The following is a 26,003-nucleotide window of genomic DNA, read 5'->3' on the forward strand; positions in this document are numbered from 1 at the left end:
TTCGAGAGTGATACTTTGTAGGAAGTATGTGAAACTGGGTATCTTGATTTCATGTATAAACTCCGTATGATGCTGCTGCTGATCCTATCTTGGATATTGAAAACGCCGAAAAATCAGATGATAATAATACAGGCACCTCAAGAAACTGAACAGGTCTGCAGCCTACATCAAGACAATAATGAGCAAAACAGAGGTTCTAGCATCAATGCAGGCTCCACGGTGTTCGGTATTCTTCCTTTTCTAAGCGGGATGCGTGATTACGCGTGACGCAACCCGCAGGTTGTTCATCATACCGCTGATCAAGCTCTCAAACTTGGTAGGCTCCTTGAGCCTCACCTTGTCTGCCTCAGCGATGAGAACACCGGAATCCAACTCCAACTCTAGCTCATGGTTCTTGCTAGTCCCTTGTGTGACCTGCGTCAGATCCACTTGATATGCGCCCAGCCATGAGTATGACATGCGGTCCTTTTGCCGCTGCATACCCTCTAGTGTCTTTCCTGGTTCTAGCGCGGGCTTGAGGCTTTCAATCGGACCAGGGAAGTCGATTTCGAGGTTGATGCCGATGCGATAGTCCCATTCTGTCTCGGGAGAGCTGATCTCGAGGTTCCCTATCCGATGCTTTATCATGGCTCGCACAAACTCGCCCGTATTTTTGTCGCGGGTCACGCGGACCCTCTGCCGGGTACCGGACGCGCTGATGAGACGCTGAACTATAGGATTCAACATGGAGAAGCCTGCCTGGTCGAGTTCGTAGAACATGTCCGTCTCGTAGGTATGTCGGTAATCGATCGGCGGGCGCGACGCACCGGGTATCTTTGACTGCTGGACCTGAGCGTTGAGGGCGTGGTTCATGCGCTTGTGTTGAAGAGCAGTCATAGTGCTCTCGAACTTGACATCCAAGGCTTCAGTCTTGATAACGCATTCTGTGTCCCAGAACCCGCGCAGTCGCTGGTCGGTCTGCTTTTCCAGGATCTGACCCCAGCGCGCTTCGACTTCCAGTTGCACCTTTGGATCCGCGATCGCGTTTCGTACCGCCTCGTTGTTAACGGCTGTGGTCCAGATGAAATCGCATACCTTGTGCGAGACGACGTCGTAGATTTGCGCATCGTGGAAAATGGGCCGCTCGAAGCCAGAGAGTCCAGATGCAGTGGCTGCTGGAGGAGGAGGTGCGCCGGCATCGCTGTGCGCGTGTCCATTACGTTCCGCCTTCGGAGATGGTTGAGGTCGCGGCGGAGGAGGATGCGATGGTAGCGCAGGTTGCGCGCGTGAGTGTACCTGGGTGGCTACAATAGGTGGAGGTGGACGCGATTGTTGGCGCTGCTGCTCTTGTAGCTGCCTGAGCTCAGGTGGCAGTTGTTCGCCTTCGCGATATGCCCATACAGGCTTGGTGTCATGGCGTTTCCGTTTCAGCGACATTTGCTGCTGCTGCTGGCTGGGTTTAGGCGTCGGTATCTTTGCGGCGGGAGTGACAGGGGAGGATGCGGGAAGGGAATGGGGGTGGGAGAGTGAACGGCGCGGTAGCACCGATGCTTCCCCATCGTGATTTACTAGCGCAGATATGTCCATCGTGGGTTGTGGTAGGGTTGTGCGTCGGACTCACCATCGTGTACAGATGCCTAGTGTTGCTGGCGCACGGACGATTCCACACTGGGCTCCTTTGTTGTGCCGCCTCTCAGTTGCGACTACCTGTCTTGATCTCAGCTTAGCATGCGGCCATCACTTGGAACTTGTGAGAAGAGGTAATCATTAAAGAGTTTGCTTGATCCGCTAGTGTTTACACCAAATCTTGTGTCCCTATGCGCCAGACCGTCATTTGCGCAAACGAGTCATGTATATGCGCCTCCTGCAGCGCACTCCACACCTTCTATCTAAAGAACCAAACGTCCGCTCCGACGCTACCTTCACGCGTCTTGGTCAAGGCCAAGGTCTTCCTGTGCTGGGACAATGCGAAGTGTGTTGGTGTGTCCCATTCCTCCCCTCCAGCCCTGTACACAGATAACTGGATCTCCCTTGCTGAGAACACCGAGCTTGATGGCGTTCATGATTCCCCACTTCAAACGGCGGTCAACATCCTCCTGCCATGGCTCCGTCTTGAAGTCGGGCTTCTTCTCGGGGAAGTAGAATGGATAAACGCCGCGGTACAGGTGTGAATACTACTCAAGTTAGCCAAGGGAATCCCTGTGCATTGGAAAAAGCAAAACTTACCCTAGCAGCCATTTCGTTGCGGGTAACCATGATGATGGGGCAGACGGGGCGGTACTTGGAGACGAGGCGGGCGGTGGTACCACTAATGCACGTTAGAATCACAGATGTACAAGATGCTAGAAGACTCACCTCGTGGTCAGGACCAAGATGGCGCCAGCGTTCTGCTCGAGACTGGCACTGACGGCGGCCATGGCACAGGTCTCGGTAGTAGGGCATGGGACGGGAGCCAGCTTCCTCAGCTCATCGAACGCGTTGACGTATGGGATAGCGACCTCGGCGAGCAGGCAAGTCTCGTGCATCATGGTGACGGCCTCGACGGGGTAGTCACCCTTGGCGGTCTCTCCAGACAACATGACACAGTCGGCACCGTCGAGAACAGCGTTACCGACATCGCTGACTTCAGCACGAGTTGGGCGCGGGTTGTAGGTCATGGACTCGAGCATCTGGGTTGCGCAAATGACGGGCTTTCCGGCAATGTTGCACTTGGTGATCATCATCTTCTGGGCGATGAAGACCTGGCTGGGTGGGATCTCGATACCAAGGTCACCACGAGCGACCATGACACCGTCGGTCTCCCTCAGGATCTCGTCGAAGTTGTTCACACCTTGCTGGTTCTCGACCTTGGCAATGATCTGGATGTCCTTGCCCTCCTCGCCGAGCACCTCACGAATGGCAGTGATGTCGCTGCCGCGGCGGATGAACGAGGCGAAGACCATGTCTACCTTGTTCTTGACACCGAACTTGAGATCGGCCTTGTCCTTCTCGGATAGCGGGGGAAGGTCAATGTCGGTCTTGGGCAGGTTGACACCCTTCCGGGATGAAATCTTGCCGTTGTTGACACACTTGCACTTGAGTGTCTGCTCGTCTGTGATCTCGAGGACCTCAAATGAGAGGACACCGTCGTCGACGTAGATTATGCGGCCAGGTGCGATGACCTTGGTGATGTTCTTGTAGTCGACGTACATGTTCTTGTCGTCGCATGCCGTGGCATATTGGTCATCGGTGGTGATGTTTATGATGGAGCCAGCCTTGATAGGAATGTCGGCATCGCCTACAGTGTTACCAGTTCGGATCTCTGGGCCCTTGGTGTCAAGGGCAATAGCCAGAGGCCTGCCAGGTTGTGTCCTCTCCGCCTCGCGCGCATGGTCGATGACGGACTGGTGGTACTCGTAGGAGCCGTGGGAGAAGTTCATGCGAACAACATTGAGACCGACTTTGCGGAGGGAGTTGATCTTCTCGGCGGAGTTTGTCTTGGGACCGATGGTGCAGATGATGGAGGTTCTTCGGTACTCCTTGGCAGGTGTGTACTCAGTGTTGAGCTGACTGAGCCACTCGATCCTGGTCCTGCCGGAGTTGAGGTGGTCTAGACTGTATTGCTGTCAGTGGGTGTTGGAGTTGAATGCTTCTATCGTAGAAGCGACTTGTAACGCGTGAAGATCTGAGCTCAACTGCTACAGATTTGGTGTGGAATTGCTGGCATTCTGTTATAGAGAAATGTATTCTACGTACGCGTTCGCCATTTCTGCTGATGGTATTCAGAGAGGGGCTGTGAAGGGGGAAGATTGAGTCGCTGTCGCGGAGTGCGGGGCCGATTAGAGAGTCTGTATGAAAGACTCCAATTGAATGCGCAACGGCTGGGGGATAGGAAGAAGAGAGAAGAACAAGCTGCTCTCTGGAAAATGGCGGTCGACGGGTTTATCTTGTGCTGCGACGGGCTAGAAGTTTTGTTGGCTGTTGAGCGTGTTTTGGAGGGGCAGTTAGTAGCGCGCTAGTGTATGCTGCTTAGTACGTGGGGCTGCTGCACCCTGCGGCGGTTTGGATATGAATTGGAAACAGATTGCAGTCAGAAAATGGTCTGGAGACGGTTTGGTTGAATAAGAGTCTTTGGTTATGCGCCGAGCCTTGGGCCGACTGCCTGCTGAACATGTCCCATGGTTGACTGTCGTGACGCCCATTTGCTTCTTCCACTCCACCCACGTTGTCGCATCATTGCCCTTGAACATCCCGCCCAGATAAGCCAGCCATCCGACGCGTATTTGCAAAGCGATTGAAAAATCTCGGCGCCTTCGCTCTGGGCGTATCCGGCTAGTGGGCTGTTGTACTGGTGCGCGGCCGGCTGCTGGCGTGTAATGGATTTTTCAGTGGGTTACCCGCGCGGAGATGGTCGTGTCTTGGAGGTTTCATGGGGTCAAGAGCAAGACACCGTCGCGGCAGGCCCTTGTTATATAGCAGGTGCACCTGTCGTAGGGTCCGCTCCTAAATCACCCGCAGCTGCTCCGCATGCTTGCCCGAGGTCAAAAGGACGGTCCCATTGATGCGACAATACGGTCCAGTTCCATATTAGTGGGGACGGTTCTGCGCATCTGAGCCTGTAGGACATCGCGGACAAGGCGCATAGGCAGTTGACAGAGATAGCTCCGCGACGGACATGCCCATCTGTGAACTCGACCAACTGGTGCACATGTCACATAGGCTTTTGGACCCTCTACACTAGGGAACCCTGAAGTCGTGTGCCAGCGCAATCACATGCAGACAAGTGACTAAGGAAGGGCACCAGCCACACCTCCACTCTACACCGCATCCCGCATCCTGCACTCAACAACAACACCCACATCCACCGAACCTCCTGAACCCCAGTCGCCACACTCTTCCAAGCAGCCTCACGTAGCCTCATATTCATCCGCCACCTCCCACGTCGCCCATCATGGTCGTATGTCTACTACTCTACTACTGCGTTTGTGGACCACCGAGTCGCATGCTCCGTAACTCACACAAGTAACAGCTCGGCAAAGTCGCACATTACGCCTTCGATGCGGTATTAAGTACGCAGCCTCACCCTCACGCCTACCACATCCATCGCTAACATCACCCCAGTATCCGCCTTCCTCGCCGGCGTCCGCCGCTCAACTGGCCTTACGTATGTCCCCATCCTTCCGTTCTAAGCGCCACCCAACCCACCCCTCCTCCACAACCCCCCGTTGCTCGCCGCGCAAAACTACAAGAACGGAGCTAAAGCTAAACCCAGACCCAGTGTGAAGCCAGATACGTTCGGCGAAAACCCCAGCGCCCAGAAATGGTTCGAAAGCTACCTCTGGGTCGGCGAGACCGTCATGGACCAAAGTGTCGCCTTCTTTGGTTCCAGTTCCTACTTTGAGCGCAAGCGATAGATGCGGGATATACCCATCAGCGACAAAGTCACGGCGAAATGTGATCTGCGGATGTGCGGAAGATGAAACGCTACGCGAGGCGGGCGACTAGAAGCTCTGGCAGCTGGGGCTGGCTAGATGAGTCGTGATGTGTCGGGCACAGCTTGGCGATACCTGGTTGGCATGGAAGTTGGATGAAGAGCACGGCGTCGAGTTTCCCTCTCGATTAGCAGGCAGACGGCGTTGGGGCGAAACCATTGTCTATGAGATTACGAATCAAAATTATTCCAACATACCCTATTTTCGCTATCGATATACTCAGGTCTATTTCGCTAACGCTGCCCACTTCACACAGGGTATCATACGCGCATATGTATAAATCGAGAAAACAGGCTGATCAACATACTCTCATGTCCTTCTCTTAAACCTAAATCCAGTCTCCTCATCATCACTATCGTCGTCATTTCTGCCAAATCTTCCTTTCTTACTAGCAGGCTGCCCACTCGCGGCGTCAGATCCCCTCTTCTTCCCCCTCTGCGTCTGCGTACTCTCAAGTTGTGTCTCTGCAACCCTCTGCGTCCGCCCACTACTCTTCTGTGTCCGTTGTTCCGAGATCTCCTCGTCGTCTGGTCCGCTATCTTCAACATTAATTACTTCTTGCTGCGCTTGGGGCTGCGTAGTCCGCTTCCGACGAGTGAAGCCACCAACTTCTGGCTCTGACGAATCGTCGGCTGCTGCGTGACGACCGCGCCGGCTATCACGTGAACGGAACGAGGGCTCGGGTTCTTCGAGGAAGAAGGCGTCGGTGATGCCGAAACCCTTCTTGGCTGGTGCTTCTTCAAGCGTGACGATGACTTTGTGGGCTTGGACGCCTTTTTCTGCACCACGGCGACGGAACTTCTTAAAGTTCTTGCGACCATTCCACTCAGCATTCCAGCGCTCGTTGTTGGTCTGACTTTGGTTGCGCGAAGTACCTCTGTTTTGCCGAGGTAGAACGTCCATCTCTTCTACTTGGGCCAGGTTCTTCAGCTCAGTGATATCGATGCCTTCAAGTGCTTCCCGCAAGCTCTCTTCGTCCGCCTTACGCCGCTCCTCTTCTTCTTTGATGCGCTTGCGGGTATGCTCGCGGATGTTGATTTCCTTTTCGGACTTGTCTTTTGCCAAGTTGAGTCGCTCCCGAGCAGCTGCTATAGTGGAGGCTCTCTTCACCGGGCCCCCTTCTTCGGGCTCGACAGAAGCCGATGGCGCACGCGTAGCCGCTCTCTGAGCTCTCATTTTGGCAGCCGTCGGGAACAGGGTATCCATTTGTTCTTCTTTCTCAATCGTCTTTCGGGCGTTTGATTGTGGAGAAGCTTGACTTTGTGCGCCTGATGCATTACGTGCTTGCGAAACTGTCATCGATGGTCCTGGTGGTGGTGGTGGTGTAGACTGCTGGACATCTTCCATTGGAGGATTCTCAACCTTCAGCTTCTTCTTTGGGATGGGCTCGTCATCATCAAATCCTGTGAAGCGGCTCGTCTTTGGCCGGTGCACGCGCTTTCGTGGATTGATCTTCGCGGGCTCTTCCGCTGGAAGTTCGTTGTCCCCAGGGACCTGCGACGGTGCTCTAGATTCAGACACTGGTGTTGGTTGACGCATGGACCGGCGACTGCTTGCGACCCCTGGTGGTGCAGTAGCAATCACTTCCACGGGTGGACTTTGTATTGGGGCACGGTCCCCTGTGAGGATCGCGTCGAGAAATTCCTTCTGTTCGATTGAGCGCTGCCCAAGTGCCTGGTCAACGCCAGTCATAAAGCTGTCAGTCCATTCTTTCATTCCATCAGGAATTGCGTGCAACCACACCGTTATCACAGGCAGCTTGTCGCCAGGTTTGCCACGCCGCTTTTTTCCTGCCGCGTTGTGAACGTAATTTACGTACTCGTCCACTGTTGTCTCGCCAAGTCGTAGGTCGTATAGCAATGCCTTGCCGCCTCCACCAGTGACGGGATCCAGCAAACTACTGTGTTGGCTTTCGCTCAGAAATACAAAAGTTAGACCAGAGAAGACTTCTGACCGCGAGGGATCGGGTAGCAGCATCTCCTGTGGTTGATGAACCGGTTCTTTGTCAATTGCTGGTATGTATTCCTTCTCCGCCGGCCAGCATGCATCGAAGTCCTCTTCCAGCTTCGAAGGCAGGTAGTTATTTTCTTCATCGACTGATGGCGCGGCCACGACGAGGAGCGTATCGATAAATTCTGTAGTGACAATGTGCTTGGCCGCCGTCAGACCCGAGAGGACTTTAGGAAGGTTCCGTTTCGCGGATACGACGTGGGTGGTCTTGTCGAATACGAAGTCGGTTGTGGTCTTGATGTCAAGGGTGTGTAGCTGCACGCTGCGGGCTTTGCTTTCTTTTGACTCCTTCGAAGCATATGTAAAGACGACTGGGCGCCAGACAATCTTGAACGGCGCATAGCTGGCAGCCAATCTGATGGTATGTTCGGTGCCTCTCAGGGTCTCGCGGCTGTATTCTATCGACCCATCTGAGGCCTTCTGGCTCTTCACTGTGGTTTTCTCGTCGATTGTGACCCCTTGCCTGCAACTCAGATCGGTCACCTCAATCTGTGACCTCTTGTGAAGCTTTGTGCCGTCTTCCGGTGCTGCGTCATACACCTTCAGCATGACATGCTTGCGCGAGACCGCCTTGTTTTCAATCTTCCAATTCTTTCCTTGTGGGCCATCTTTGTCGTCTGACTTGGTGCGACCGAATAGTTGCTGTGATCCGGGGCGGAGCCAGACGCGCTTGCCTCCGAAGAGGCTCTCGTGCTCCAGAAACCACATTGCGTGGCGTCGATATAAGCGGGCTATTATGTGGGTAGAGGGACGGCAGGTAGGATACGCATTGTTGTACTCGCAGCGAGACTGCGCGCGCAATGGTCTTGTGTGGTGTTGGCTGTGTTCACGGCTCTAGGCTGAAGTGCGCCAAGTCCATACGCGGGATGACGCGCTGTCAGGTGAGACGCTAACGCTCCTGCTTCCTCTTGACCATTTCAGCAACCGCGACTACGCATCACCCATCACCGATTTGAGCGTCACGATAGACTACGGAATCGCCCTCACAATGATTGACCTGCCCAAGTGTCCCACACTTTTCTACAATCACCCAGTATGCTCGTTCTCTTATGCCGGAACTCTTCCTGGGCACCCTGATGATCCCTGGAGACCCTCTCTTCACGATAAATGAGTAGCCATTCACTTGTGGCGCGATGAAGGTAAAATTTCCATTAGGATATCTACAGTATTTTGCCAGCAACTCGTGCAACTCAAAGCCATGACCCTCTTCGGTATCACAAAACGAACGGCGGACAGCCGACGGACCTGAAAAATGACCACAACACAACTTTTCCCTCCATCCCCGTTTCATGCCTGCGTCACAACAGTCTCTTCCGAAGCTTCCTGCATTGCTTGTTTGGCAGCGGTGTTCTTCTCCCTCTCCTGCTGGATTCGCTCAGCATACAGGCTTTTAGCTCTCATGGTAGGGCCCCATTTGTAGATGAAGAAGACCGGCGCGCAAACGAGAGCGGAGATGGCGAACAAGACCCAAGTCGAATTCGTGACACCCAGCTTCTTGTACATCGGGCCGGTATAGAAGGAGCATATACCGGCAAGGACGTCTCGGGCGAAGCCATTGCCACCGGTGGCTGAAGCGGAATACGTGCCTCCGTATGCGGCAACCATGTAGTCGATCGTGGCGAAGTAAATGGCGAGGTTCGCGCATCCGATCAAGACCGCGAAGATGAGTGGGGCAATCCAGGGAAGGGGTGGGCCAGCTACTACAAACGCTGACCCGAATAGGCCAATCGGGAGGAGCAAGACGATCCAGCGGAGGGCTGATAATCGGCTCTCGGGACTCAGCACTTTGCCGTTGCTACGCTGCTGATTGTGTATTCGGATGACGGGTACATATAGCACTGCTGCTAGCCAGTAGCCGATGAAGAGAGCGGACAGAGCGAGTCCTAGCTGACTAGGAGTGAAGCCCCATCCCTCCTTGCCGAACACGTAGCCGTATGACTCGAGGAAACTGAAAATGAGGGCGTCGCTGAATCCACTGAGCAGAGACAGGAAGCCAACGATCGGTTCGCATACCAGCATCTTGTATGGACGGCCCATGATCTTGAGACAGCCCTTGAAGCTCAGCTTCTCCTTCTCTGTCGGACCGACGACATTGTAATCTGGGTTCTGCTTGCGTTGCTTCTTGGCTACCTTGTTAAGCATAATGGTCGACCTAGTCTCCGGCACGAAGCAGAAGTGGACGATCTGGACAGTGGCGCCAAGGATAAGCTGGATCCAGAAATTCCATCGCCAATGGAGGAACTGCTCGATAGGACCTCCACAGATGCCGCCAATTACTGGACACAGTTAGCATTCCATTCCTCAGACACTCTACGACATGGGGTTTACATACCTGAACCCAGGCAACTCCACAGGCTGACCCAGAGGATGGGGAGTTGTTGATCTTCGGGATCGAACATGTCCGCAACCATTCCGAGTGTGACGGAGCCGCCGGCAGAGCAGAGGCCGCCAAGCAGACGCGCAGCCAGCACATGGCCCCAGGACGTACTGGCACCGGCCATAATTTGCCAGATGTTGACGGTGAAGAGGGATAACTGCATGACGGGCCAACGTCCGAACTCCTCGGACCAGGGTGCCCATAGTTCGCACCCAATACCATACAGGATCAGAAACCAAGCCATACCTGCTCTGGCGTTGGTGAAATGGTTGCTGCCGAGATGGTAGTGTTCGTTGAGCGGCCCTATTGCGTTGGAATAGACAGCTGCATTGTAGTCTGCCCCCTGTCAGTCTCGTATGACTAGACGGTCGGCAGAGTTACTTACTCATACTGGTTTGGCAGAGTCCGACCACCGTCAAAATCGCCCACTTCTTCTTGTTCGTGAACGCATACCCTGTCTTTTCATACGCGTTCACCTCGTTGAGCTCCAGTGGGCCGGTGAGTTGGGCTTGACGGCTGTGTGTCGCGACCATTTCGATCGCATCGGTTGCTTGTTTGTTGCGGGCACCAGAGCCACCAGAGCTGGCGTCGCTGTCGTTCCTGATGTATGACGCCATGGTTTAGATGGTGTCAGTAAGTTCAGTCAAGAGAACTGGATGGCCTGGAAGACACTGGACTTTAGATAAGGCAGAGTGCAGTCGGCGGTAAATCTGGGCAATGTGAAGGTTGAAAGATGGAGAGTGCGGGGAGACGACAGATCTTATGGCTGGCATGCACGGCGATGGAACTTGGGACGAGAGTCCCAGCTCTATGCCGACTATGGTTACTGTCCATCGCAACGGTGCTGACAAAGGTCAGCACATATGCAATACACCTCGATGTAGTGGACCCCGTTGACGGAAGTGCGAGACGGCCCGCCTCCTACTACCATGGTTCTGGAGTGCGTCCGCGCACATTTGCTCGCGATTACCAGCATCATTTCCTTCGATTCAATGCGACCATGGTTCCGCTCATACATGGACGCAAGCAGGGGCGCTCATAGCCTGGAGTGGCAGCAAAACACATCCCGCAACACTTCCTCCTCGACAGACCTCAGTTCATGCACACCAACCCCTCGCCAGGAACGAAAGTCTGGTTCGGAACAACACGGGGAACTATTACCACTACAATCACCAAAATCATGCAGGTACATCATGGGCCGAAACCCCTCGCTCAGAAGTAGCGTACCAGTTTACCATTTCTAGCCATCTAGAGGGGTACGTGAGCAAAACCCTCTTGCGTATGCTATTCACACTCCCTCTACATCAAACCTCATTGGCCTGAGCGAATGTGCAAGTCACATTGACAATACCTCATCACCCTGAGCCACCTCACGATGCTCAGCCTCTTCAGCTGCGCGCCCCCTGCTCAGGACCAGTCAAGCACACCCTCCCCCTCATCACTGCCATCGTCGCTCCAATTCCACGCCTCGCTGACCCATGGCCGCAACGGTGTCCAGCTGATTCCCCTTTTGTACTCGAACTGGCGCTGTAGGATCTGGAAGTGCGCGTCCAACTCCGCTCTTAATCGGGCAAGTGCTGCCTTGTCTTCCGCGGCACGAGATGCCGGAGTTGAGTTCTGGTTGCGTATCTCATCTTCGCTGATGGGTTTGAACAGGTGTGCCAGTGGCCGAGATTCGACTGAGGTATGAGAAGTGGAGTCGCAGTCATAAGATGTGAGTGCGATGGATGGCTTGCCGTCTCGATCTACTTGCAGCATCTTTGTGTCTGGCATAAGGAAAACTATCGCGCTCGGGTACATATACTTTGCATAGTCGTAGAATATCCCTATGTTCATCGATGAGTCGCTATCTCCCACTTCGGTACTAATGGTGCCCTGAGTGGCTTCGTGCTGCGAATCTTGGCGTTGCGTTGACATAGCGGTGTTGAGACTTAGCTATTACCAGCACGACACGAAGAGTTGTGTTACTTCTATACGCACTACAAACGCGAGTTGAAACGTCACAAGCAAGCAGTCAGTCGCATGTCTTTCTGTTCGGAGACAAACACTTATTTTCTGGTAATCAGCAAACCACCAACAATGAATGGTGTCAAAGAATTTACTGCGAAACTTCACAGCGCACGAGTTGTCCAGATACGCAATGCTTTTCGTGTCATATACTGTCTCCGCTGGTGGCTACGGTATGCGTATGCACCAGTCGCAGACATTGCTTCCTGTGCAAAGATGTTCACCAATGACCTACCCCACCGAGTAGCATAGCCCTTGCACTTTGACCATAGCGGTCAAGAAGATGGGCATACTAATGATCAAGATAATCCCTCCCCTAAGTTCCGACTCCTTAACCAGCACTGAACCTTGGATGGTAGCGGGCGGACTTCCGCTCGTGAAGTGAGAGCCTGTGTGTGTGTTTGTGATCAGCGACGACCTGCTAAGAAAGGAAGTACATGCATACCACATAAGCCGCCTGTTCGAATGCACACGCGGACTTTGATATAAATCATCCCGGTCCCATAGCATTCCACCATTGCTTATGAGCAGAGCAGACTTTGGTATGGTAGTTGTCAAGCTCGGCGCGCTGCATAACCATGAGCTCTCGCTCAGGTGCCACCTTCTCAAGATCCATTTCGTGCTCCATGGCGCGTATAAGCAACACTTTGATCTTGGTTACATGATCAATATGTGCACTATTGGCGATGGTGGTAGCGGAGGCGGCGGTAGGAGAAGGAGGTGGAAGTTGGTTGTTGACAATGTATCGGTCCAGCAACTCTTGTTGCACGCGTAAGCCCTAAAGCATGTTAGCACAGATAGGGAACAAAGATTCTCTAAGACATACATCTTTGGAATTCTGTATACCGGGAATCTCCATGGCCACTTGCCAAGCTACGATGTTGTCTTCAAGTATGTCCACCTCATCCTGGACCGTCTCCTCTTGTTTGACCGGAGTCTCACAAACCTTGGCGTTTGGGTTCAGGCTTACGAGGATGGACTCCAAATGAGTTGATTTGATAGTAGCATCGGTCTTGGCTCTCAAATGGGGAGGGATAGACTTCTTGCGGATGCTCTCAGGGCGAGGGCTCTTTGTGCTAGCAGCCGACGCGTCCTTTCTAGCGTCTTCTTGGATAGATTCCTCAATAGCGGCTGCCCAAGCCGGCGGTTGACTCTTCGCAGGCGATGCTGAGCTTGTGGAGGCCCGGGATGGCACTGGAGTCTCTGGAAGGCGAGAGTGTGGCACGAACATTGACTCCATCGTTCCCTTGGGAGGACCAGCGACGCGTGCGATTGGCTTGGTCGCAGCTAGCTTGGGCCTAGAGATTTGAACATGTTCTTTGACAGGGCTCGCTGGAGATGAAGGGGTGACAGAGCTTTGCACCAGATTACGAGGGTAGCCTGTACTGCGTGGAGCTGCCGCAGGCCACTCTCCGATTCCACGACCTAGGAGGTTGCCGCTTATAGATGGCGACGAAGGCATCTGGCTTTGTTGTTGAGTTACAGCGTACATCTTTGCTTCCTTTCTGAAAGACTTGCTGCGTCGATCGTGTTCTGGATCACGATTGAAACGAGGGTCTGGGAGGTCACCAGGCCTAGCGATGCTGTCAGGATCTGGTTGCCCTGTTCACCATGTCAGCGATGTCATGGGTCATTGTGTTTGATTTTTCATACATGTCTCAGCCTCTGGGGGTGGTGGAGGGAAAGCATCCCATACAAAGGCCGGAGTCGCGGTTGCTACACGTTTGTCAGCGTTGTCATGTCAACATAGCAGCAAATTGACCTACAGCATCGTGGAGAAAGCTCACTTGTCTTCTTGGGCGTGATGAACGGCATGCTCAAGATCTGAGCGCGACTGCTAGGAGATATTGGGGGTGTTGAGAGCAAGTGCGGGAAAGACTCTCGAAGAGTTGAGGCCAAGGCTGTTGGCGAGGCAGCCGACTAGCTCTTGCCGCCGATCGAATTCGAAGTGATCGCGACTTCCCGAAGCGGAAGCAGCTGAAATTTTTGCTGGGTGACCACGAAGTGACGTCAACTTGCTGATATCGAAAGACTTCCAGGTAGGAGCGAGATACAACCAAGAGGCTTACTCGAATAGAATAGTAGCTATGCGATGGAAAAGCTGATTATTACCGGGCACAAAAAGACTATGCCCGGGCAAGGCGAGATGACAAGATGATTTGGAGACTATAGAACAGAAGAGGAAGTAGGACTGGAAAGAGTAAAGCCATGTCACGGGGCAACGGCGTCTCTCACCTCGAGCTTTTGGGAGGGACGTCGCATGCTTGACTTCGCAGAGCCTACCAAATTAGAGAGATGCTCATGTGGATTACTAGAGTCTGCAATTGCAGATATAGAGTAATTGAAAGACCTTCTTCTTGTCCTTATCAGACCCGAGCGGAGGCCATGACTGAGGTGAGATTGAAGACAACGAGGGCGATTCATCGCAATGCTCAAAAGCTGCGCCCGCAATTTAACAAACGAAGAAGGGGATTCGTGTTCATCAACGGCTACGTCGTCATCCAGACGCGCGTGTAGCTCTTCTCTTGGATGATGTGCCCGGCGAGGTTTGTGCTGCCTCAGAAGCGGTGCCACTAAGGACCGGCCGCTAACCAAATCCATCTCTGATGACTACTACTATCCCACGTGAGACCGCGACAAGCGGAGATCTTTTTCTACATCCGATTGTCGTGCACACAGGTTCATTGGGCTTTGGTATTTCGCGTAGGCATCGTTCGACAGGCCAGGGAACGCAATCACTTTTACGCGCCGTACTCACGCCCTAAGTTTGCTTAACCACCTGCAGCGACTGTTGCGCGTGGTAAGCTGCTCAAGACTGCGAAAGCATACACACTGGATCTCCGCGATCAGCTTCACTCTCTTTCCGCATTTCGTCATTCTTTCATTTGACGAACCGCTACCCTTGGTTGATAATAGTTGGACCAAATTGCACCTGCCACGATAAAGCAGCCTCGCACTTTCTTCGGTTACGGCGAGGGAACCTTGCTCTCCCCAGTCCAAAGTCGCCATTTTCGCACTTCTCTCAAGAATTATCAACTTCTTCCGCAGAATGGCGGGAAAAGTCACTTATTCACGGCGCCCAAACAAACGCCGCGTACCTCACGACGGCGATCCAGCACATGACGACGACGACCATCACAAGCGGACCAAGACAAATACCGAGCCAAATGGACCGCGGCTACCAACACCACCCTCAAGCCGACGAGGGCAGAAATCCTGGTTCAACGGTCCCGTCTCCATTCCTGATTACGACATGAACCCTCCGCGCTCAATCTTCGATAAGGTTCTCGAAAACAAGAAGCACCAAGCCCCGAAGCCGCATGAGCGCAGTGTCCAGGGTGACTGTGAGAACTTCAAAGGCCTTATGGAAACGGGACACAAGTCGAAAGAACAAAATGGCTGGGCGAGGAACAGCTCTCTGCCAACACCACCAGCGGAGGCCCAGAAAAAAGCCCACCAGCAAGCGCGGAGAGATGAGAATCTCGCACGGTACAAAGGAATTACTAACAGGGGCGAGCCGGCGACACTGGAGACGTCACCTACGGCGTCAAACCACACATCGCAGCTCTTCGAGCGGGTCATCAAGAACGAGCAACCAAAAGAACCATATCAGCCGAGGACATACAAGGCTGAGGAGGTTTCAGGACCACGGCGAACTATTATGGGGGAACGTCTGTCTAGAAATTCAGGCCAAGCCCGCAAGTATGTCTCAGACAAAACCCACCTTATGCACAGAACTGACTGTATCAGATTCAAGACGAACCAGACCGACTCGCCTCTCCTGCAGCTCCCCGAAAACGTGAGGAATCTCATCTACGCTTACGTACTTGGTGGTAAGACTATCAATATCGGCTACCAGACCTATCACCTTACCTTTGACCCTACAAAGCCCAAGAAGGTAAAGCAGGTTACACCCATGTTCAAGTACCAGTGCACAGTATACGATGGTAACCGGAATCCTTTTACGACGATATCCCAACCCTGGGTCAAGAGTTCTACGGTGTTTACGCTGCTCAACGGTGTCTGCCGTCAGATGTACCAGGAAACAGCGACGCTGCCTTATAGGCTCAACCTAATCGCCTTTGACTCGTATAGCATCATGTTCAACTTCTTGTTCATGGAGGACCGCCTGCGTCGCGAGCATCTCGATACCTTCACCGAGATTTTGCTACCTGAAGAGCTACCAGGGTCAAATGCACTCGCCCGCTTGTGCAACGTCAACAAGGTGTTTTTAGGAGTCGCACAGGAGGGGAAACCTAAGGGGTGGTACCGTGTAGTGCGTGCTCAAGGCGAGGAGCCGAGACTTACAAGAGTGGTGAAGTAGTAGGAGGCATGCATGGCAGCATGAGTGTGCACATGAGGGCGTTAAAGGAGTTTCAGCGCGACTGTCTGGCATTTTCTACTCATCGGTTGCATGATACCCGGCATGGCAACGACGTTACGATCCAGCTACACACCCACCATTTCATGGCCAAGGCCAACAATCATCTGGTAGCTTGAAATAGATTCTCAGAACAGAGGCGATTATTTGCATGGACGACTGCGTTGCTTCTTTCCTTTTTTGTACACCTACGGACCGTTGAGTCAGTTGGGTCAGTAAGTCTGACATGTGAAAGAGGCGCCAGCTGTAAGCCAGTCCCCTGTGAGAATACCCAAGTGGCCACGACTGACTGTGTCACGCCCATATTCTTTTTGTGTGTGCATTGTCTTATGCATACGGACCTCGTGGACTCAATAGATCGGAGATGGCGGTCAAAACAGGTAGGGATGGCTGCCCTACGTCTGCAGCTTTCTCCAGATCTGCTGTCTGCAGCGCGGGATCGCGATTTCGGACGAGCAACTATTCGCGGCGCTATACGGCCTTTCCGAACTAACGCTGCGTGCCCACAGTTCACAATCAAGAGCTCTTGGGAGTCGAGCACAGCAACGGGTGGTCAGAGGACACTCGGCCTTTGATGCCAGCTACACGTAAGACACATGATCCATGGTGCATGTGCAGTAGTCTGCCAACACTGGACCTGCAGGTACAGGTGGAAGTTGCGTGTCGTATCAGCGTCGGTTGATGACTACTGCCGACGCGACACCCTCGCCGGCTCTGTTTAGTTGATCCTTGCCGATGACGATGTACCATGCGCATGTCCCCACGCTCCCTAGCATGCGCTGCACGCATCGAATACTTCAAAGGCGTCAATGCCGACCCTTCTCGCGCACGTTTCGTCTTCCGGCGACAACATTGCAAAAGTATTGAAGCGGCAAGCCTGTGACGCACCTTCCGCGACTTGCGCGACCGAGGCGCATGACCACCCGCAGTTGACCATCTCCGGCCACCCTACACCGCGTCTTCTCGAAAAGCACTATTACTAGGCTGCAGACTTCCCTGATCGCGACAGACTCCCTGAAGACCGACTCCCCTACTTCGACACCACCGCAGGCTGCCTATACAACACCTCGATCTATCGATCCCCCTCCCACCGGCTAAGCCACGCTCCGTAGGATTCGCGCATGGCGTGCACCGGCGCTCAATGTCATTGCTGTCTGACACCATCTTTACAGGCGGCAGTACGCGACTGCACGTAAGAGGAGGACAAAATGGGCAGAAATCCATAAGGAAGAGCAAGAGCCATGGTGGCTTCCTCGGACCCCTTGTGCAGCTGGCCAGGAACCCGTTAGGTGCTTTGAGCGACCCAGTGGGCGACTACCATGCTCCTGAATTAGCCGTGGATGCTGCGGAAGCAAATCGTAGGCAGGTCCTGTACCTGCACATGAAAGACGTGGGTTCCTCAGATTGGTCGTGCCCTTTCACATGCTGACGAGATCGCCGCGCAGGCCGAGACATACGACCAATGGAAAGCCGCCGCGACCGAGCTCGATATCTTAGAAGGAAACGAAGCCTGGAAAGAAGAGGACGACACGCCGGAATACAATGTGGATCTGGTTGCCGCCCGACTGAAAGAGCTGGACGACGCTCGCATGAGCTGCGACGTGAAGAGGATGCTGTTCCTGATTAGGACCACACTCACACGCGGATTGGGCGACATGGGCGACCTGCGTCTGTACAAGCACTCGCACATTGGGACCAAGCGTTTGATCGAGAGGTACATCGAGTCGGCGCAGCAAACCATGGCCGCTCTGCTGGACGTCTCGGAGAAGCAGGGAGATCAGTGTCCTATCGAGCCGCGGCGACTGGTCGACCAACTGCTTCAAACACGTCAATCATTCGGGCGGAGCGCATTGTTACTCTCAGGTGGTGGAACTTTTGGCATGAACCACATTGGCGTCGTTAAGGGTCTTTGGGACGCTCGTCTTCTCCCACGCATTATATCGGGAGCCTCTGCAGGAAGCATCGTCAGTGCAGTCCTATGTGCAAAGACTGATGCAGAGATCCCGGAGGTTATGCACCAATTTTGCTTTGGAGATTTGAACGTATTCGAAAGCCCGGATCACCCAGAAAGCATGATTAACAAAGCAATGCGGTTGATGAAGTCTGGAGCTCTCTTTGACATTGCACATCTCATGAGAGTTATGCGTGATCTGCTCGGGGACTTGACCTTTCAAGAAGCATATAATCGGACTCGACGTATCTTGAACATTCCTGTTTCGACTTCGTCGCTCTACGAATTGCCCAGACTCCTCAACTACATCACAGCGCCCAATGTGATGATCTGGTCAGCAGTGTAAGTCCACGAAAGCAATGGAGTGTTATGTCTATGCTAACTCTACATAGATGTACGTCTTGCTCAGTTCCGCTAGTATACAAAAAGGCTTCTTTGCTGGCCAAGGACCCAAAGACCGGACAGGAAGTACCTTGGGACCCAAACCCCGACGCGACCTGGATCGATGGCTCAGTAGATAACGACTTACCGATGACCCGACTGGCCGAAATGTTCAATGTGAACCACTTCATTGTCTCGCAAGTCAACCCGCACGTTGTTCCCTTTCTGGCGAAAGAGGAGGAGATTGTTGCTGCAGAAGCCCAGCAAGATGCCGTCACTGGTCCCGGTTGGATGAGTCTCTCAGCTAGTCTTTGCAAGGGCGAAGTAATGCACCGCCTCCAACAGCTAGCGGATACTGGATTCCTCCCAAATCTTGTCACAAAAGGACGTTCGGTACTCAGCCAGAGGTACTCAGGCGACATCAACATCTTCCCCAAGATTAACTACGCAGACTTCCCTAGAGTGTTGAGCAACCCCACGCCAGAGTACATGGTCGGATGCATGCTCACTGGACAGCGAGCTACATGGCCGAAGCTCTCGCGGATACAAAATCATGTCGCTATCGAGCTCGCATTGGACGACACGATCCAGAAGCTCAAAGGACGGCTTGTATTTACACCTTCACAGCAAGACATCAATATGAGGCGGACCAGCTCTCAGGATCATGATCTCGCTCAGAGAAAGCGAGCGAAATCGACACATAAGATGACGCGCTTCGAGCTCAGGACGGAGCCTCCTAGTCCTGTGCTGCGGAAGTCTGCACCCACCAGTCCTCTCTTGTCTCGCGCAGCCTTGAGAGCGTCCTCACAACCGCTTTCCGTCGCGAAGCAAGCTCACGGCGCAAACAATGCAAGGCGTCAGTGGACCGAGACCATTCAACTCGATCCCATGTCGTCTACCAATGACACCTCCGACCACGACTACTTCGCCGACCCCGAGTCAGACACCACGGACAGGCTCTCATCACCCTCGCCTTCTACGTCACCTACATTCACCGGTCCCGCCCTTTGGCCTTCGACCCCTCAAGCCACGATGCAAGCTGCTCCACAGCCCACGCCACAGCCCGCTCAAAGTCCGCTCAGTCGCCGTACCAACACGCTGTTTAACCTCACCATGACCTCGGCGGCAAGAAACTCCTCCAACCCAAACGTACCAAGCTCACCAGAGCTGCGGTACAAGCGCCTATTCCACCCTCCAGGACCCGCTACACCCGATGTCAGTGTAGGCCCACCGATACTGGACGTAGAACCCGTCAGCACAACACGTTCCCCATCTGCCAGTAGACCTGGTAGCCGGCGCGGTAGTGCATCGGGTTTGCCGATTGATCCCTCAGGGACTAGAGGCATGCTCCTGAGAAAGAAGAGTTACATGTAGTATGGATGGCTGAACTTGATGTCTTTTTCGCGATTACCCTTCTTATACATAGTCTTTTACATTCTTTCCGCCCTCTTACCATCTTCTTTCGCAGTTTCCTTTGTTCAAACAGCATGGAAGGTAGACCAGATAGGGATCCGCACGTTTCAAGAGAGTAGACTGGAATAGTGACAGTACACAAGAGTAGTGATACCCCTTTCGTGTACCGTATCTCTATAAACATACATAAGAGGTAGCAGAGACCAGACCGTATAAATAGTATAAATACACAATCCAAATCCAACATTACTCGTCATCATCATCGCCCGCATCACCGAATCATTACCAAACAGGTTTCATCATTACCCACCCGCCGTTAAATCATTCACTCAATTCCTTCTCCGTCTCCCTAAAAACCTGCTTAACCTCCTTTCCCCTCCACCGCTCAAACAACTCATACCCAAACACCAGCACAATCGGCAAGCTCACCATTATCGCTGTGACCCGGCGCGACGCGGGCTTGTATTTAGGTGGTAGCCTAACGTCTGGTGTGGGCTCGATGAGGCGCGTGGGGTGTTGTCGCTGGTGTGGCGGTGGCGGTGTTTGTTGATTCGAGGGACGGATGCTGGTTGGGTAGGGGTTTGGCGGTATGTGGCGGGTGGATGGTGTGGGTTTGGAGAAGCGTGGGTATGGGTTCGGAGGTGGTGATGAGATGGGTGAGGGCGCTTTTGTGGGGTGCGAGGGGAGGGGGATTGTTGTTGGGCGTGGGGAGGTGGGTTTTGTGGTCGGATTTGAAGGAGGAGTGGTCGTAGATGCTGCTGGCGCTGGTTTTGTTGTCGGTTCTTGGGTCTGGGATTGTGGCGGCGCTGTCTTCTTGTCTGTACTCGACGCTACTTTCTCCACGACCTTCGCTGATTGTGCTTTCTTTAACGTCCCTTTTGCTTGTACCTCCTCTAATATCTTGCTTGTGGAGGGTGTGACGGGCGTGGGTTGTTCGGGCGCAATTGGCGATTGAGGCGCGTCTTTCTTCGCGGCAGGAGCAACAGCAGGAGCAACAGTCTTTGCGCTCTTCGCAACCGTCTTCTTCTCTTTCTTGACTTCCGCAGCCTTCGCTTTCCCAACAGGCTTCGCGGTCACCTTCTTTACGGCCACCTTGCTCGCTTCGACCGCAGGTGTTGTCCCCGCATTCTCGGCTACGACTTTCTTCGGGCGACCGCGTTTCTTAACCGCTGGGGGTTCATTCGGTGGTACTGAAGCCATTGTCGCTGTTCAATTGGCACATAGACTGCATGCGCAAAGCGTCTGAGGGTGTAAGGAGGGCGAGATTGGCGTTGCGACACGGCGACTAGGGCGTGCGCATTTCGAGGGGTGAAGCGGGAAATTTTGGGCGAGTATGATTTAGGCGGAGATGAGATGCGATACAGGGATGCGCGTGCATCCAACGGTTCGTAGCGTGTCTGGGGACAGACGTGACTTTGCTGCATGGCGACTAGTTTGCATGAGGGTAGCTAGGCACTCCATGTGTACTTCATTTCATTCATTCAGATATCTACGTTACAACATATACAAACTCCATGACACGAATTATACCCGTGGTGCGATCCAACACTTTGAACTCCTACCATATTCCCAACTACTTCTGCGCTTCTTCCCTCTTCACTCTGAAGAATGCCAGCTTGGCGAAACGTCCTAATTGACCCCAGTAGTGCCGACCAGCAGAGTGGTCCATGATTCTTTCTAGTAATCGCACGACTGCCATCCTGACATCCTGTCTAGGATGAAACAAGCCTAGACTAAGATAGAAGAGACCGGCATCTGGGATCACACAGAGCAGCTGCAGAATGGTGTCGTACTGAAGCTGCGAATTCGCTTTGCGCTCAGAGTCATTCGCGATGGAAAGTGACTGGGCCATGGAGGACAAATCACTCGAAGAGGCATTCGCACTCTCACTAGGTGAACCCGCTTCTTCAACACATCGCGCCAGTGCAAGATAGATGCCCGCAGATTGATCGTGCGTGAGTTTCAAGCAGCGCAGCTTGTCGTGCTGGTGGGCCATATCAAGACCGCGCACTGGTCTCTTCTTCCAGTGTCTCGCTAGATCTTGAACGCAGCTGTAATAACTCCTTGTGTTGCGCCAGCCCTCGATACGATGTACATTTGCAGCGAGCTCCCGTAGCTTGTGGTTCTCGTCTGGCCAGACGTAGCCATGTCCCGAGACACCATATGCGCCAACGTCGGTCTCGTGGGAGCCAATGTACAATGCCGAAGCGCCATAGACCGTCTCTTCGAAAGCGGCCGCGATGCGGGTGAACTTGAGCACCCACGAACGCCACTTCGCTCGGATGGCATTCTCACCGTGACGGTTGGCGATACTCTCGAGAAGTTTGTCCATAAATTGGGTATCGCCGGTCGGGTCGACGCCGCCGCCCTTGCCGTCAAAGGCTGGTGGTGCACCTGGTCCATTCAACGGTAGGCCCTGTTGCTGGAAGAACATGGACCCCTCGGTGGGTGATGCCGTCTCAATGCGATTGCTGATTTTCATGCGACCGGTCGGCAGATCGCAAAGCAGATCCCACCACTCGGGCTTGTACGAGAATGCAGGGTTGGTGACACCAGCAATGAAGCCAGGTACCTTCAGCAGGTCGTCTACTTTGGTAAGGTCGGTATATGGAAACGCATGGCGAACGAAGCCACGGAGAATGCCACCAGAGGCTAGAGCGCATGCTGCCAGCACAGCTTCCGCGACCTCGCCTGAAGGGCGATTATGACCGATGAAGATGATGCGCTTCTGTGTGAGGAGAGCATTGACGAGGACGATGATTGGGTGTGTGAATGCGCCGCTCGTAGTTAGATGTGGGTGTAAAGCGAAGGGCTGAGGTTGCGTCGCATGAGGCGCGGAGAAGGTTTGGATGAGCTTAATCAAGGAGAAATCGCCCACAGTCTCTGGACTCAGAGCGGTGGGTATTTTGACAGGAACGGGTATGCCGTTGTAGTTGATCTTGGACTCGAACTCGTGGGTGTCTCGCGGGACAGTGTATATCTTCTTCCGCGACTGAGGGTCTGAAGAGGTTTCGATAGAGTCTCTCGCCGCGTCGAGCTTCTTCCGCTGCCGAACCATGAGCTCAAACTTCTCCACAAACATGTCTTTGGCATCGCTGGCGCCAAGCACATAGTTCTCCAGCGGGGACAGTCTCGGCAAAAGGGAAAGATCCATGGCATTGAGTGCGTTGTACAGAGATTCGAGCGTGTCCAGGACAGGTGCTCTGAAGTATTCCTCGAGAGCCAGCAGTAACAGAGGCTTGTATATGTGCAGGAAAGGATGGCGCGTGCATATAGCCATGGCCTTGACGATGGCACCCCTGCATAGTATTAGTCTTGCCAAGGATATGGAGATGTTCCTCCTACCTCTTCACTGTATTGTCCTGCTTGGTGTTGACCAGGTTCAAGACATAGACCAGTGGAGGCCCGTCGGGGTCTGGCTCCCCTTCGCTTTCTGTGTCGTCGTCTCCGTCGTCGTATTCGTCGTCTTGCTCTTCAGTGCCGGCAGTCGCGTCGTCGTCGCCTTCATCTTCCAGGCCCTCTTTCCGCCGCCGCCTCCTTCTCCTGCGCTCTCTCCGTGCTTCGCGCTCCTCCTCTTCGGCTGTGGTGTCCTTGTGTAGGAAAAAGATAGTCCAGTCTTGACTGCGCACGTGGGCCTGATCGGGCAACATGAGCTCTGCTAGCATAGTCTCGTCCCCACTGATAGCCGCCGGGTACTGGTGCTCCATGATGGAGCCGCGGTCAATGTCGAACGAGGCGACCAGGATGTACTCGACATGGTTCTCAACCGCATCGGCGGGATATTGCGAGCGCAGTTTCGCGGCTCCACTGGGAATGGCGGCCATGGAGGACTGATACGACTCGTCGTGCGAGGACTGGATCGAGTCGTCTTCGTCGCCCTCGCGGAGCATGGGGGGTTGCGGGGAGCGAGCTTTCGGATGGTGGCCATTGCGGGTAGAGGGCGATCGCGAGGGAGGAAACGAGGAGAAGGAAGGCTGGCGCTGCAGCGGAACAGGCTGAGCGGCATTGGGCCCGCTTGGCCGCTGTGCGATTACTTCAGCCATGAGTGTCTCCATCTTCTTCTGTACGGGCACCTGGCGACTCCGATGCTACATTATCGATCGACGGCGCTAGGGGGGAGCCTAATGTAACCGTTCCGAAACAACATGACGCGCTGTAGCTGGCGGAGATGGGGAATTGACCCAGCAAGCTGTGGATCTGGGAGCGTGAATGGCTACCGCATAGTATCCGGAGCTGTGACTATGCGTGTGACCCGCTATGCTGCCCGCAGAGAGTGAACGAACCCTGCATGCCCACGCCAATTACCCATACCTTCTTATCGATAGTGTGGTTGCTAGGCCATCCCATTAACAACACCAAACAACGCGACGACCTGCGACACCACCAAAACGAATATACGCACCATGGTATGCTGGGCCCTTGTGAACTGTACGAATGCGACTAATCAAGATATGCAGTCTACAACACCAACGCCCTACAAGCCCTCTCCCCTCTCCTTCAACAGCCCGCGCCAGTCGCCCTTCCGGAGACCAGGCTCCATCAGAGAGAGCTCACCGTCTACCCTGCGACCATCGACGCCGAACAGTTCGCCTCTCAAACCAAAAGAGACTCCGACATCCCCCGCGCAAACACCCAACCGCCTGTCCATTGGAGGCAATCCATCGCAAAACCCGCCATCCTGGCTGAACACGCGGGGGACGACAGGAACCCCAGAAGCGCCCAACTCGCCTTCTCGAAATCTTTCACCTGGACGCAATGTCTCGCCAACGCGGAACGTATCCTCGTCCTCGCAGATGACGGTGCGCCCTCTAAGCACATCATCTATTGCAGCCAAGTTTGAGGCCGCTGGAAGGGATGACGCACCACCGCCTCTCTTCAGTAGGAAGAAGTCGCCGCCTATCGAGAATACCGAGCCGATCGAGAGCTTCAAGCCAGCCGAGACCTATACTCCGGTTGAGGAGCCTAAGCCGGCCGAGACCTACAAGCCCGTCGAGACTTACAAACCCGTTGAGACGTATAAACCCGTGGAGACCTACAAGCCTGCCGAGAACTACAAGCCAGCAGAACGCAACGCGCGACCAGCACCCATGCAACGCATGGCCTCCAGCGACGCCCTCTCAAAACTCCCCCCACCCCTCCTCCACAGCATGCGCGAGTCCTTCAGCGTCATGGACCGCGACGACGACGGCCACGTCAACTCCGCCGACGTCGCAGACATGCTATCCCAACTCGGCCTCTCCGCCACCCCCTCCCAACTCTCCACATACTTCAACGGCGCACAGTCCATCAACCTAGCCACCTACCTAACAACGCTCTCCGACCTCCTTGGCAACCTCTCCCACCAGAACGAATTGACGGCTGCGTTCGAGGCCTTCGATGACAACGACGATGGGCAGATTGATTTGGCGGAGTTGAAGGACGCGCTGTTACATACTGCGCCTGAAGCTGGGGAGAGGAAGTTGACGGAGCGGGAGATCGATATGGTTGTTGAGGGGTTTAGTGGACGGAGGGCTTTCGCTAAGGGGGGGAAGAGTTTGGGTAATAGAACCGAGGTGTTTAGGTATCAGGAGTTTATGGCTAGTCTTACGGGTGGGAATGGCAATGGTGGGGAGAATGGCGAGGGCGCTGCTGCACCGGCGTAGATATATCCTGCGAGTACAATTGGGTATCGTTTTGAGTTGGGAGTTTGGCTTTATGCGCAGGCAAGTGCGGTTTTATGTATACCAATGAGTATTTGATTTATGTACGAGCAGCGCATGTTAATAGATACATATGTCCACGTTTTGTGTGCACTTTGTCTTGAGCTGCTTCATCGACTCTTCTGCTGAAGTAGCATTACTCTTGAACCCAATTGCATGTTCATGAAAGAATACTCAATTACTCGGATGCTATTTAGCTCGGGGTTCAATGTATACAAAATGCATGCCCAATATACACGTACCAAAGACTCCAAGTATCTGGGCTGCAGACACGTACTGTCGAGCTTCACCAAAGTACCGCGGCACCAGACATACAAGTCGCTTTCGATCAAAA

General features: G+C 53.8%; 11 protein-coding genes across 11 annotated transcripts; 4 read left to right on the plus strand and 7 right to left on the minus strand.

Moving 5' to 3' along the window:
* Positions 1 to 86: 86 nt before the first annotated feature.
* Positions 87 to 1,577, minus strand: BKA58DRAFT_376846 (mRNA-capping enzyme subunit beta). Its single transcript, XM_046169557.1, has one exon. It carries the CDS (start codon positions 1,564 to 1,566, stop codon positions 241 to 243), a length of 1,326 nt encoding a protein of 441 aa, XP_046029097.1. The 5' UTR covers positions 1,567 to 1,577; the 3' UTR covers positions 87 to 240.
* A 143-nt stretch (positions 1,578 to 1,720) lies between these two features.
* Positions 1,721 to 3,843, minus strand: BKA58DRAFT_92208 (pyruvate kinase). Its single transcript, XM_046176201.1, has 4 exons — positions 3,715 to 3,843; positions 2,335 to 3,573; positions 2,206 to 2,287; positions 1,721 to 2,153 (listed from the first exon to the last, which is right to left on the minus strand). Exons 1-4 carry the CDS (start codon positions 3,723 to 3,725, stop codon positions 1,902 to 1,904), a joined length of 1,584 nt encoding a protein of 527 aa, XP_046029098.1. The 5' UTR covers positions 3,726 to 3,843; the 3' UTR covers positions 1,721 to 1,901.
* A 904-nt stretch (positions 3,844 to 4,747) lies between these two features.
* Positions 4,748 to 5,566, plus strand: BKA58DRAFT_92192 (uncharacterized protein). Its single transcript, XM_046176200.1, has 4 exons — positions 4,748 to 4,939; positions 4,988 to 5,027; positions 5,080 to 5,122; positions 5,237 to 5,566. Exons 1-4 carry the CDS (start codon positions 4,910 to 4,912, stop codon positions 5,370 to 5,372), a joined length of 249 nt encoding a protein of 82 aa, XP_046029099.1. The 5' UTR covers positions 4,748 to 4,909; the 3' UTR covers positions 5,373 to 5,566.
* On the minus strand, positions 5,463 to 8,274 carry BKA58DRAFT_92353 (uncharacterized protein). The gene has a single exon (XM_046176202.1). The coding sequence runs from the start codon at positions 8,166 to 8,168 to the stop codon at positions 5,760 to 5,762; it is 2,409 nt and encodes an 802-aa protein (XP_046029100.1). The 5' UTR covers positions 8,169 to 8,274; the 3' UTR covers positions 5,463 to 5,759.
* A 136-nt stretch (positions 8,275 to 8,410) lies between these two features.
* Positions 8,411 to 10,454, minus strand: BKA58DRAFT_354284 (multidrug transporter; the record flags this gene model as incomplete). The annotated part of the gene is made up of 3 exons (XM_046168613.1): positions 8,411 to 9,736; positions 9,793 to 10,173; positions 10,223 to 10,454. 3 exons carry the CDS (start codon positions 10,452 to 10,454, stop codon positions 8,748 to 8,750), a joined length of 1,602 nt encoding a protein of 533 aa, XP_046029101.1. The 3' UTR covers positions 8,411 to 8,747.
* Positions 10,455 to 12,044: 1,590 nt separating this feature from the next.
* On the minus strand, positions 12,045 to 13,899 carry BKA58DRAFT_92390 (uncharacterized protein). Its single transcript, XM_046176203.1, has 4 exons — positions 13,611 to 13,899; positions 13,498 to 13,560; positions 12,671 to 13,446; positions 12,045 to 12,622 (listed from the first exon to the last, which is right to left on the minus strand). Exons 1-4 carry the CDS (start codon positions 13,657 to 13,659, stop codon positions 12,335 to 12,337), a joined length of 1,176 nt encoding a protein of 391 aa, XP_046029102.1. The 5' UTR covers positions 13,660 to 13,899; the 3' UTR covers positions 12,045 to 12,334.
* An 857-nt stretch (positions 13,900 to 14,756) lies between these two features.
* On the plus strand, positions 14,757 to 16,248 carry BKA58DRAFT_92443 (uncharacterized protein). The gene is made up of 2 exons (XM_046176207.1): positions 14,757 to 15,546; positions 15,595 to 16,248. The coding sequence occupies exons 1-2, from the start codon at positions 14,894 to 14,896 to the stop codon at positions 16,166 to 16,168; spliced, it is 1,227 nt and encodes a 408-aa protein (XP_046029103.1). The 5' UTR covers positions 14,757 to 14,893; the 3' UTR covers positions 16,169 to 16,248.
* A 942-nt stretch (positions 16,249 to 17,190) lies between these two features.
* BKA58DRAFT_92422 (acyl transferase/acyl hydrolase/lysophospholipase) lies at positions 17,191 to 20,111 on the plus strand. Its single transcript, XM_046176206.1, has 3 exons — positions 17,191 to 17,615; positions 17,671 to 18,518; positions 18,569 to 20,111. The coding sequence occupies exons 1-3, from the start codon at positions 17,367 to 17,369 to the stop codon at positions 19,929 to 19,931; spliced, it is 2,460 nt and encodes an 819-aa protein (XP_046029104.1). The 5' UTR covers positions 17,191 to 17,366; the 3' UTR covers positions 19,932 to 20,111.
* Positions 20,112 to 21,419, minus strand: BKA58DRAFT_92411 (uncharacterized protein). The gene has a single exon (XM_046176205.1). It carries the CDS (start codon positions 21,168 to 21,170, stop codon positions 20,292 to 20,294), a length of 879 nt encoding a protein of 292 aa, XP_046029105.1. The 5' UTR covers positions 21,171 to 21,419; the 3' UTR covers positions 20,112 to 20,291.
* A 1-nt stretch (position 21,420) lies between these two features.
* On the minus strand, positions 21,421 to 24,117 carry BKA58DRAFT_92410 (docking domain of Afi1 for Arf3 in vesicle trafficking-domain-containing protein). The gene is made up of 2 exons (XM_046176204.1): positions 23,316 to 24,117; positions 21,421 to 23,269 (listed from the first exon to the last, which is right to left on the minus strand). Exons 1-2 carry the CDS (start codon positions 24,023 to 24,025, stop codon positions 21,544 to 21,546), a joined length of 2,436 nt encoding a protein of 811 aa, XP_046029106.1. The 5' UTR covers positions 24,026 to 24,117; the 3' UTR covers positions 21,421 to 21,543.
* A 119-nt stretch (positions 24,118 to 24,236) lies between these two features.
* BKA58DRAFT_332122 (uncharacterized protein) lies at positions 24,237 to 25,763 on the plus strand. Its single transcript, XM_046168180.1, has 2 exons — positions 24,237 to 24,376; positions 24,428 to 25,763. Exons 1-2 carry the CDS (start codon positions 24,374 to 24,376, stop codon positions 25,610 to 25,612), a joined length of 1,188 nt encoding a protein of 395 aa, XP_046029107.1. The 5' UTR covers positions 24,237 to 24,373; the 3' UTR covers positions 25,613 to 25,763.
* Positions 25,764 to 26,003: the final 240 nt, after the last annotated feature.

This window comes from Alternaria rosae, assembly GCF_020736505.1.
Source record: "Alternaria rosae strain MPI-PUGE-AT-0040 chromosome Unknown BKA58scaffold_2, whole genome shotgun sequence".
Classification (NCBI taxonomy): Eukaryota; Fungi; Ascomycota; class Dothideomycetes; order Pleosporales; family Pleosporaceae; genus Alternaria; species Alternaria rosae.

Bases quoted from the DNA above. Each gene is read 5' to 3' on its own strand.
- BKA58DRAFT_92422 (XM_046176206.1), top strand. From the start codon at position 17,367: ATGTCATTGCTGTCTGACACCATCTTTACAGGCGGCAGTACGCGACTG. The intron at 17,616-17,670 runs GTGGGTTCCTCA...ATCGCCGCGCAG, and splicing joins TGTACCTGCACATGAAAGAC to GCCGAGACATACGACCAATG. The intron at 18,519-18,568 runs GTAAGTCCACGA...AACTCTACATAG, and splicing joins GTGATGATCTGGTCAGCAGT to ATGTACGTCTTGCTCAGTTC.
- BKA58DRAFT_92411 (XM_046176205.1), bottom strand. From the start codon at position 21,170: ATGGCTTCAGTACCACCGAATGAACCCCCAGCGGTTAAGAAACGCGGT.
- BKA58DRAFT_92390 (XM_046176203.1), bottom strand. From the start codon at position 13,659: ATGCCGTTCATCACGCCCAAGAAGACAAGTGAGCTTTCTCCACGATGC. The intron at 13,561-13,610 runs GTAGGTCAATTT...ACAAACGTGTAG, and splicing joins TGAGCTTTCTCCACGATGCT to CAACCGCGACTCCGGCCTTT. The intron at 13,447-13,497 runs GTATGAAAAATC...CATGGTGAACAG, and splicing joins ACCCCCAGAGGCTGAGACAT to GGCAACCAGATCCTGACAGC.
- BKA58DRAFT_92410 (XM_046176204.1), bottom strand. From the start codon at position 24,025: ATGGAGACACTCATGGCTGAAGTAATCGCACAGCGGCCAAGCGGGCCC. The intron at 23,270-23,315 runs GTAGGAGGAACA...AATACTATGCAG, and splicing joins CAGGACAATACAGTGAAGAG to GGGTGCCATCGTCAAGGCCA.
- BKA58DRAFT_92353 (XM_046176202.1), bottom strand. From the start codon at position 8,168: ATGTGGTTTCTGGAGCACGAGAGCCTCTTCGGAGGCAAGCGCGTCTGG.
- BKA58DRAFT_92208 (XM_046176201.1), bottom strand. The intron at 2,288-2,334 runs GTGAGTCTTCTA...AACGTGCATTAG, and splicing joins ATCTTGGTCCTGACCACGAG to TGGTACCACCGCCCGCCTCG. The intron at 2,154-2,205 runs GTAAGTTTTGCT...TAACTTGAGTAG, and splicing joins GCAACGAAATGGCTGCTAGG to TATTCACACCTGTACCGCGG.
- BKA58DRAFT_376846 (XM_046169557.1), bottom strand. From the start codon at position 1,566: ATGGACATATCTGCGCTAGTAAATCACGATGGGGAAGCATCGGTGCTA.
- BKA58DRAFT_92443 (XM_046176207.1), top strand. From the start codon at position 14,894: ATGGCGGGAAAAGTCACTTATTCACGGCGCCCAAACAAACGCCGCGTA. The intron at 15,547-15,594 runs GTATGTCTCAGA...TGACTGTATCAG, and splicing joins AATTCAGGCCAAGCCCGCAA to ATTCAAGACGAACCAGACCG.
- BKA58DRAFT_92192 (XM_046176200.1), top strand. From the start codon at position 4,910: ATGGTCGTATGTCTACTACTCTACTACTGC. The intron at 4,940-4,987 runs GTTTGTGGACCA...CACAAGTAACAG, and splicing joins GTCTACTACTCTACTACTGC to CTCGGCAAAGTCGCACATTA. The intron at 5,028-5,079 runs GTACGCAGCCTC...ACATCACCCCAG, and splicing joins CGCCTTCGATGCGGTATTAA to TATCCGCCTTCCTCGCCGGC.